Source organism: Brassica oleracea, chromosome C9, assembly GCF_000695525.1.
Source record: "Brassica oleracea var. oleracea cultivar TO1000 chromosome C9, BOL, whole genome shotgun sequence".
In the NCBI taxonomy this organism is placed as follows: Eukaryota; Viridiplantae; Streptophyta; class Magnoliopsida; order Brassicales; family Brassicaceae; genus Brassica; species Brassica oleracea.
Genome location: NC_027756.1, coordinates 45,142,741 through 45,150,430, shown reverse-complemented (window position 1 = coordinate 45,150,430; position 7,690 = coordinate 45,142,741). Strand labels below are relative to the sequence as shown.

The 7,690-nt window shown below is 37.9% G+C and overlaps 3 protein-coding genes across 4 annotated transcripts; 1 reads left to right on the top strand and 2 right to left on the bottom strand.

Moving 5' to 3' along the window:
- Positions 1-384: 384 nt before the first annotated feature.
- On the top strand, positions 385-1,808 carry LOC106319505 (glutaredoxin-C4-like). Its single transcript, XM_013757854.1, has 4 exons — positions 385-693; positions 1,134-1,207; positions 1,363-1,461; positions 1,557-1,808. The coding sequence occupies exons 1-4, from the start codon at positions 545-547 to the stop codon at positions 1,631-1,633; spliced, it is 399 nt and encodes a 132-aa protein (XP_013613308.1). The 5' UTR covers positions 385-544; the 3' UTR covers positions 1,634-1,808.
- LOC106319504 (PHD finger protein ALFIN-LIKE 5) lies at positions 1,740-4,047 on the bottom strand. The gene is made up of 5 exons (XM_013757853.1): positions 3,843-4,047; positions 3,681-3,713; positions 2,924-3,152; positions 2,696-2,831; positions 1,740-2,186 (listed from the first exon to the last, which is right to left on the bottom strand). The coding sequence occupies exons 1-5, from the start codon at positions 3,955-3,957 to the stop codon at positions 1,905-1,907; spliced, it is 795 nt and encodes a 264-aa protein (XP_013613307.1). The 5' UTR covers positions 3,958-4,047; the 3' UTR covers positions 1,740-1,904.
- A 934-nt stretch (positions 4,048-4,981) lies between these two features.
- LOC106313277 (protein bem46) lies at positions 4,982-7,415 on the bottom strand. 2 transcript variants are annotated; one of them, XM_013751047.1, is made up of 8 exons: positions 7,056-7,415; positions 6,831-6,866; positions 6,576-6,654; positions 6,398-6,452; positions 6,200-6,316; positions 5,919-6,083; positions 5,494-5,722; positions 4,982-5,419 (listed from the first exon to the last, which is right to left on the bottom strand). In XM_013751047.1, the coding sequence occupies exons 1-8, from the start codon at positions 7,291-7,293 to the stop codon at positions 5,394-5,396; spliced, it is 945 nt and encodes a 314-aa protein (XP_013606501.1). In that variant the 5' UTR covers positions 7,294-7,415; the 3' UTR covers positions 4,982-5,393. The 2 variants fall into 2 exon arrangements, with proteins under 2 accessions (XP_013606501.1, XP_013606502.1); XM_013751048.1 differs by having other exon boundaries at positions 4,982-5,390.
- Between the last annotated feature and the right edge of the window lie 275 nt (positions 7,416-7,690).

The window sequence follows — 7,690 nt, the reverse complement described above, 5'->3', positions numbered from 1 at the left end:
AAATGATGTTTGTTTTCATGCTTGATTTAACATTTTATTGTTATTTTATCAATTTTATATGTGATAGATTAATTTTTATTTAATTTAGATGTTTTTCTTTATGTTTTACTTCAAAAATTTTGTTTTTTACTTTGGTTATATCCGAACCGAACCGATATAACCCGAATCCGTACGATATATGATTACTTTATGGGTTTTATGATGCAATACAATTTTGAACCGAACCCGAAGTGTTATTATCCGAACCCGACCCGTACTAATAAAATTTTAGTATGAGACCTAGAAGCGTAAACCTGAAAATCCGAAAACCCAAAAAACCCGATCCGAATGCCAACGGGTACCCGAACGCCCAGACCTAAATCTTTCCATTCACATCCACTCTGATGTCCCTAATACTTCGATTTGACCTAACCGGGCCCGGTTAGGCTGGATCGGGTTAGTTAGTCATAATAACTCACAACAACTTGCCAGTGTACTACACCATCTACAGATTCAACTTTAGATCCTGCAGATCTGAGTGAGAAAAAAAGAAAAAAGCAGAGCCATGACAATGATCAGATCCATCTCGATGCTAACGTTGCTCGTCACACTAGCTGCATCCATTTCCATGGTCTCCTCCGCTTCGTCCGCAGACTTTGTTAAGAAGACCATCTCTTCCCACAAGATCGTCATCTTCTCCAAATCCTACTGCCCGTACCTCTCTCTCTCTCTCTCTCCGAATCACTGATCTTCCGACTCTCGTAAAAATTGGATCTTTTAGGTGCCTTGATTTGCGTTTTTGTTTTTAGATCTTATCAATTGAAACCTGGGAAAAAAAAATTGAAACTTTATGGAACACTCGTTGTTATGTACCATGCTACTTTGACCCAAAACTCCCCATTGCGTATATGAATCTGTGTGGAACTTGAATCCAATTAAACTTCGTCTTCATGCCTCGCCTGTTGTTACTGTATTCGGTGGATTGAGATTTCTGTGAGTTTGAATTTAGATATATACATTGTGGTAATGAGCCATTTGAGTTCAGTTCTGTGCTGTGTACTTCTTCTCTTGCTTAAAGCTTTGAACTTTCTTAGAGCTATGTAGTGAGCTTATATACTTATATATGATTATGAATCATTGGTTGGTGTCAACAGGTATTGCAGGAGAGCTAAATCTGTGTTCGGTGAGCTGAATCAGGTTCCTCATGTTGTCGAGCTTGACGAAAGAGGTGCGTTCCAACTATGTTTCTTACCTCTTGAGTCTTGACTCGCAGACGTTTATATTTACTTCTTAACTTTGAAAAGGATCAGTAAGCATATAGAAGATTCATTTGTGACTAACGACTGAAATATGTTTTTTTTTTGTAAAAATTGGGTCTTTCAGAGGATGGGGGGAGTATCCAGAGTGCACTTGGAGAGACTGTTGGAAGGCGAACAGTTCCACAGGTTTTCATTAACGGAAAGCATATCGGAGGTTCAGATGGTAATACTTTTACTTTCTCCTTCAAGATAAATGTGTTTGCATTTGACAGCATTTTGGTGATTGATAGATTTGTGTTATTGTTTCTGGTTTTTCAGATACAGTAGACGCGCATGAGAGCGGGGAACTGGCCAAGCTTCTTGGCGTTTCCGAAAACACAAGAGCTGAACTCTAGGCTGATATGTAGTTGGAATAAAACTGTCTGTTAATGTTCAGGTGTAATCAATCATCAGTAGTTTGAAAATTTGTAATGGGTTATGAAGATTTTAAACGGCTTGACATGGCCTTGTGAAACATATATTATCAAATACTACAAGTTGAGTTAAACAAAGTTATATTTGAGGATTCAAGTACTGACGTGCTCAAACATAATTAAAGTTGTATTTTACAATTTTGGGATGGATAGAAAGATAGATAGCTAAGACTAATAAGTGGAATAAAACATGTTAGGGTCGAGCTCTTTTGTTGCTGCAAGAAGGGCACTTGTAGTGCTTGATATGCTCAGCTCTAGCTGGAGTGATCTTCACACATGTCCCATGGAACCATTTCTCGCACATGTCACAGCATATCCAGAATTCATCAGCAGCATAGTTATCTCCACAAGCTCCACACAGTGTTTCGCCATGTTCCTCTTCATCCTCTTCCTTTTCTTTCTCCTCTTCCTCTTCCTCTAGTCCTTCTTCCTCCATGGCTTGTATTGTCTTTGAGCTTTTGCCATCTAAAACTCTCTGCATTTTAGATCAAGGAAAATATTAACTACACCAGCATAGCAGTGTAAATCTTACAAAGATAATAATCGGAAACTAGAGGTAGACCTCTTAGAATTCATGCTAATTGGAGATCCAAGGATTACAACTGAAGACACTGCTCACCTTTGTTATGCCTCAATCAAACCAAGAGATTTGTTATGCCATGAGATTAACAAAACTACGGTTAAGGAAGTAACAATACTGTGTTCAGTCTACGTTTTAGAGGGTCAACAGCAAATTGTGTAAGATCTTGCAATCTATGATGGAAATAATGAAAAAAAAAAGATGTTTGAGGAACATACAATAATGTGCATCATAATCATACGTGTGTTTTAACAATGCTTGAGGTTCGCAGAGAAGGAGAGGTTTGGGATAGTAACAGAAGCTATAGAATTCATCTCAGGGTTCTTTAGTTTGGTTTGTTCCTAGTTTTATAAACAAAAGACTTAATGCTCTAAACCTCATTAAAAGGACAGCATGAATCTTACCACTTTTGAATTTGACTTGGATCTGTTGCCATTTTGATTTGCTGAAGAGGGCTTCTCCTTTGTTTGATTTTTCGCAGTTCCAGTCACAACTTCAAATATAGTAGGAAACTCATTTATCATGTTGAACAAACGCTTCCTGAATTAGTAAGTGCACGGGTTAGTGTACTGGAGATACGACGATAATGGTAAGAAGAGAAGGCATACTAATCAAGAAAGAAAGAAGGATACCTGTCAACTTTATCAAAACCAAATTTTGAACCGAAGAAAAAGGAGACAGAGAGTAACCAGGCATCACTGTGGACAGCAACGAGAGAAAGCCAGTCTTTTTCTTGCATTCCATCTCTGGCAAAGTTGATGCCGAGTGCAGGTTCGGGGAGCTCCGGAGGTACTTCTTCAGCTGGTAAGTTAACTTCCCACACTTCATTCGGGAATCCATACAAGCAAAGATTGTCCTTCTCTGAAACGTCATTAAATAGTCATACAGTATAAACTTGAGCTTGTCAACTAGCACAGAAAGTTATGACATGATATACTCTTAGAAAACGATATTCCGGTATATAGTCAAGACTCAAGACTCAGCATATAGTGTTTCTTAATTAATAAAGAAATCATGTGTGGTTGTTGTGAGACTGAAGCCATAAAGCAAGAAGTAAATAAAGATAACAGCAGCAAAGGCGAAACGAAAACTATGGGGAGACCAGTACCAAACGAAAAGTAAGCAGAAAGGCAAAGATGATGTAACTTTCAGTGTCACTATTAAGACTCTGTTACCATGCTGTCAAATCCGGAAACCAGACAAAAAAAAAACTACAGACAGCAAATCTGCAGCACAACATAAGAAGCAAGTTGGAAATTAACAATAGATGCACAAGGAATCACTACAAAATAAACTTCTAGCCTAGAAGGAACCAAGAAGTGAAAAATGGGTGACAAGTTAAGCAGCTTGACTTAATGCGAAAGTACATAGATATCTAAAAACACTAACCAGGGTCGCATTGCTGGAAAAACTCTTGCACATCTGTAAAAATAGAATTAGAAAAGACTGAATTATGCACCAAACAATCTTAGGAAAAGCAAAATTGAGAACCCATAAGACAAGATTCAAAGTTTAAAAAAAAAAAAAAGACAAGAAGAAAGAAAGAAAGACCAGTGGTGAGAGCTCGGAGGATGGCAGCTCGACGGCCCTTGAAATCTCGGAAGACTTCTTCAACAGTTCGAGGGTTGTAGTGCGCACCTCCTCCTCCTCCTCCTTCTCCTTCCATCTACCTCTCTGAGACAAGCAGCACTCAGGTTTGTGTCTTTTTGAAAAAGCACAACTCTTTTTTTGAGTGAGATGATAAAGCAGCAAAAATTAATTCAAGAACAAAAACAAATAATATTGAATGAAGACGAAAGAAGCTCCGTGGATAGTGACAGGCCCTGGTCTAGTCACACGTCAAACACTTCTTTGTAAGTTAGATAATAATAATTGAATACACCACCATCCATGTCTCTTAGTAAAAATCCCAAAAAGAAAGTGACAAAATACTCAAATATAAATGTCACAAGACTAGCCTAGACCAGATCGGGTATCCGAGCAATTTTAAGATATCCAGATCCGGATCTTTATCCGGCGGATTCATAATTTTACTATCCTTATCCGGATCCGGTGTTCGCGGATATCCGGTGTCGGATATCCTTCTAAAAATTATAATATCCGGCGGATATCCGGATCCGGATTTAGATCCTTAAAATAAATAAAAAATAATATTAATATATATAAAATATTAACAATTATTTAAAAATAAAAATATATATAATGTTTTTAATTATTTCTATGTATAATATTACAAAATTTACATAAAATTTATATATACTATTATAAAATGAAAATATATTAAATAAAATTAATTTTTATATATCGATATTACTATTTTTAAGATAGTTATTAATAAAATTTACGGATCCGGATATCTGAACTAAAAAATCAAGATATCCGGATCCGTATTCGGCTTTGACGGATCCAACATTTTACTATCCGGATCCGGATTCGGCTTATAAAATTCCCAGGCCTGACCAACACTCCTATAGAAACTATTATATGGTGTGTGAACGAACGAAACAAAAAGTTGTTTTATAAAACTTATAAATTTCTGGAATGGCATGCAAGATGAAACTTGTACCGAACATGCATGGAGATCGAATCACATTATCCGTTGCCTTTCGATGGATCCAAATGAGTCTTTTACAAGTGTTTGGGTATAACATCTCTTTCTGTATTACAAGAAAATAGATCATAGACCAGACTTAAACAACAAATTCGAGATTTTAATCATATAACCAGTGTCTTTCCACTTTCTCAATCATCTACAGTGCAATTATCCTTTAGAGGGAAGGGTTAGTATCATAAGAGAAGCCACCAACCAACCGTTAAATAACCAAAAAAATTGACTAAAAAAAACCCCCAAAAAAACAGACGAAAGCAAAACTGAAACAACGCAAAAATGCATATGATTAACGTACATTTGCCATCTCCCACAGGCTCCCTTATCCAGCATCTTACTCTCAGTACAAATTGTATCTGCCACTCCCATAATGCAACATACCCACACACACACACATATGCTTATAAAGATACTAATGTTTCAGGTTGCAGTAGGAGCCAACTGAGTTGAAACTTCCTCTAAACACACAGCTTCGTCAGCTAGTTACGTTCCTGTCAGATCAGAGACCAATGTCTCAAGCCTAGAGTTTTTGATTCGGGAGCAAAACATATCAATAAGCATCTATAAAACAAACATCGTGAGATATTAAGTTACCTGTATCGGCTTTCCTCTCCTCAGGCGCATGCTTTGCAAGGAACTGCATGACCGTTCTCCAGTAGACGTCACCACCAGTCAGCCATGTATCCATATGCATCCCGCTTGGAAATTCCACAAAGGTGCATTGCGAGTTACGGGTAGCCGCTTTCGCATACAGCATTTTCATGTGAAACGGAGGGACCATCTCATCTTTCAGTCCAGAGAGGAAAAGTACAGGTTGTTTGACCTGTTCTTGTTTCAAGATCAGTTTATCAGTGAGCTGCTAGAGAATCAACTAATGACGCACTTTCTAGCATAAAAGTTTATGGCAGCGTGGTGTTTAAGGTATATTAATGCAATCTGCATATTTGAGTCATTTCCAATGGCGTATGCAAACTGTGTACGAAAAGGATTCATCTGCAAGAGTCTACATCGCTTCTTACCTCACCAATAGCATCAATTGTCTTCCAGGGGGAGCGGACAACAAAATTAAGAAGTTTCAGGCTTTTAGTACCACTTCCTCCAATAAACCACTTCAAGAAGGGCAGCAAAACACCAGCCATATCAAGAATGGATGTGAATGTATTTTCCAGAATCAACGCAGATACCTATATAAAGACAGTGTAGAGATGGTCAACGTACAACTATTTGACGTGTAGGTATCAAAAGTAATACTAAAAGCACAGATCCAACGGCTCATGACATGGAATATTTAGAAACACACCTTTTCGGGATTATTTTTGGTAAGCACAGCTCCAACAGCTCCTCCAAGGGACCTTCCAAATACAACTATTCTAGAAGTATCAATGTCTGCCCTTTGAGAAAGGTGATCCAACGCAGCCTATAAAAACAAAAGGCAAATAGACGGAGGCATAAGACAAGAGTTTTAAGGATAAAAATAGACCTAGAGAGACAAGCAAACCTGAGCATCTTTTATGATTCCATGCTGTGACGGATAACCCTCACTTTCCCCATAGCTGGTTGCACGGAAAATAAATCAGTTATAACGTAAGCAAGTTAAACAGTCAGCATTTGTATAAACAGACCCAATGCTTTAATTAAGAACAAACCATTAAGAGAAAAGAGAAAAGAGAACTGACCCACGATATGAAAGCATGAATACATTACACTTCAATTTCTGTATCATGATGCGAACCATCTCTAGACGATGTGCAATATCTAGTGTTCTAAGGTGAAGGCCGTAACAAGGCAAGGAGTCCTTGGAGACATTGAATGTTTATTTGGTAGATTAAACACGAAACTCCTTGGAGAGCATACAGATAAAAGAAACAAAAACACTGAGCTGTTGTATCAACCAAACAAACACCAAGAAATGGCTAAGGAAAAAAGGATACTTCCAGCATTCTCCTGGAAAAATAGAATGGTTGGACCTGCATGTCAAACACCAACACTCAGAACTAGATCGAATCAAGCTAAGTTACTCTATCAACAAAGGGAAATGAAACTGATTTAGTATGATTTTTTAGGTTTAATTTCACAAATCTAATAAAGAGACATCAAAAACCCTAAATTTCCCACAAAGTCAGAAACTTTCCGAAACACATGAATCGATTAAAAACCTCGACAATCGGGGAACACTTTGATGAACCAAGAGTGGAGGCGCACGCCATCGGAGGATCGAAGCCAGACGTCCTCGTAGATGAGATTGAGCCTGGCGGGAGTGATGGGATACGACTTGGATAAGCCGGGGAGAACAGGGACGTAGACGAGCTTCTCCTGGAAGGCAACGAGCAGCCCCACGCCGGCGACGACTATCCCTCCTACTCCGTAGAACAACGCGCTCACGTACGTCACCATTCCCTCTCGCTCTCAGTCTGCTCGTAGCTGCTACAACAGGAGAAGATGAATCTGAATCGGAAAGAGAACTCGATTTGCTGCCACTTTCTCTTTTCTTGTCGGAGAGGAGAGGGAGCTTTTTTTTTTTTAAGTGTACAGCGCAAATCCTGATGAGAACAATAAAGGCCCAGCGAGCGTTTTAGTGGGGGCCCAAACAAGGTCATCAGAATTGAAAAGAATTGAAAAACGAAAAGGAACTTTTTTATAAAGTTAAAAAAAAAAGAATTGAAAAACGAAAATATATGTATATATAATATGATTTCATAAAAAAACTAAAGTTCACAAAATAGTAATATTACATTTAAAAAATATTTTTAAATAGCATAAAATATATTTTTGAAGTAATAAAATACTTTCT

Coding starts and splice junctions, on each gene's coding strand:
- LOC106319505 (XM_013757854.1), top strand. CDS start 545: ATGACAATGATCAGATCCATCTCGATGCTAACGTTGCTCGTCACACTA. Junction 694..1,133: donor TTCTCCAAATCCTACTGCCC/GTACCTCTCTCT, acceptor TGGTGTCAACAG/GTATTGCAGGAGAGCTAAAT. Junction 1,208..1,362: donor TGTCGAGCTTGACGAAAGAG/GTGCGTTCCAAC, acceptor TGGGTCTTTCAG/AGGATGGGGGGAGTATCCAG.
- LOC106319504 (XM_013757853.1), bottom strand. CDS start 3,957: ATGGAAGGAGAAGGAGGAGGAGGAGGAGGTGCGCACTACAACCCTCGA. Junction 3,714..3,842: donor CCTCCGAGCTCTCACCACTG/GTCTTTCTTTCT, acceptor CTATTTTTACAG/ATGTGCAAGAGTTTTTCCAG. Junction 2,832..2,923: donor GGTTTTGATAAAGTTGACAG/GTATCCTTCTTT, acceptor TTACTAATTCAG/GAAGCGTTTGTTCAACATGA.
- LOC106313277 (XM_013751047.1), bottom strand. CDS start 7,293: ATGGTGACGTACGTGAGCGCGTTGTTCTACGGAGTAGGAGGGATAGTC. Junction 6,867..7,055: donor AGTGTTCCCCGATTGTCGAG/GTTTTTAATCGA, acceptor TTTGACATGCAG/GTCCAACCATTCTATTTTTC. Junction 6,317..6,397: donor GAATCATAAAAGATGCTCAG/GTTTGCTTGTCT, acceptor TTGTTTTTATAG/GCTGCGTTGGATCACCTTTC.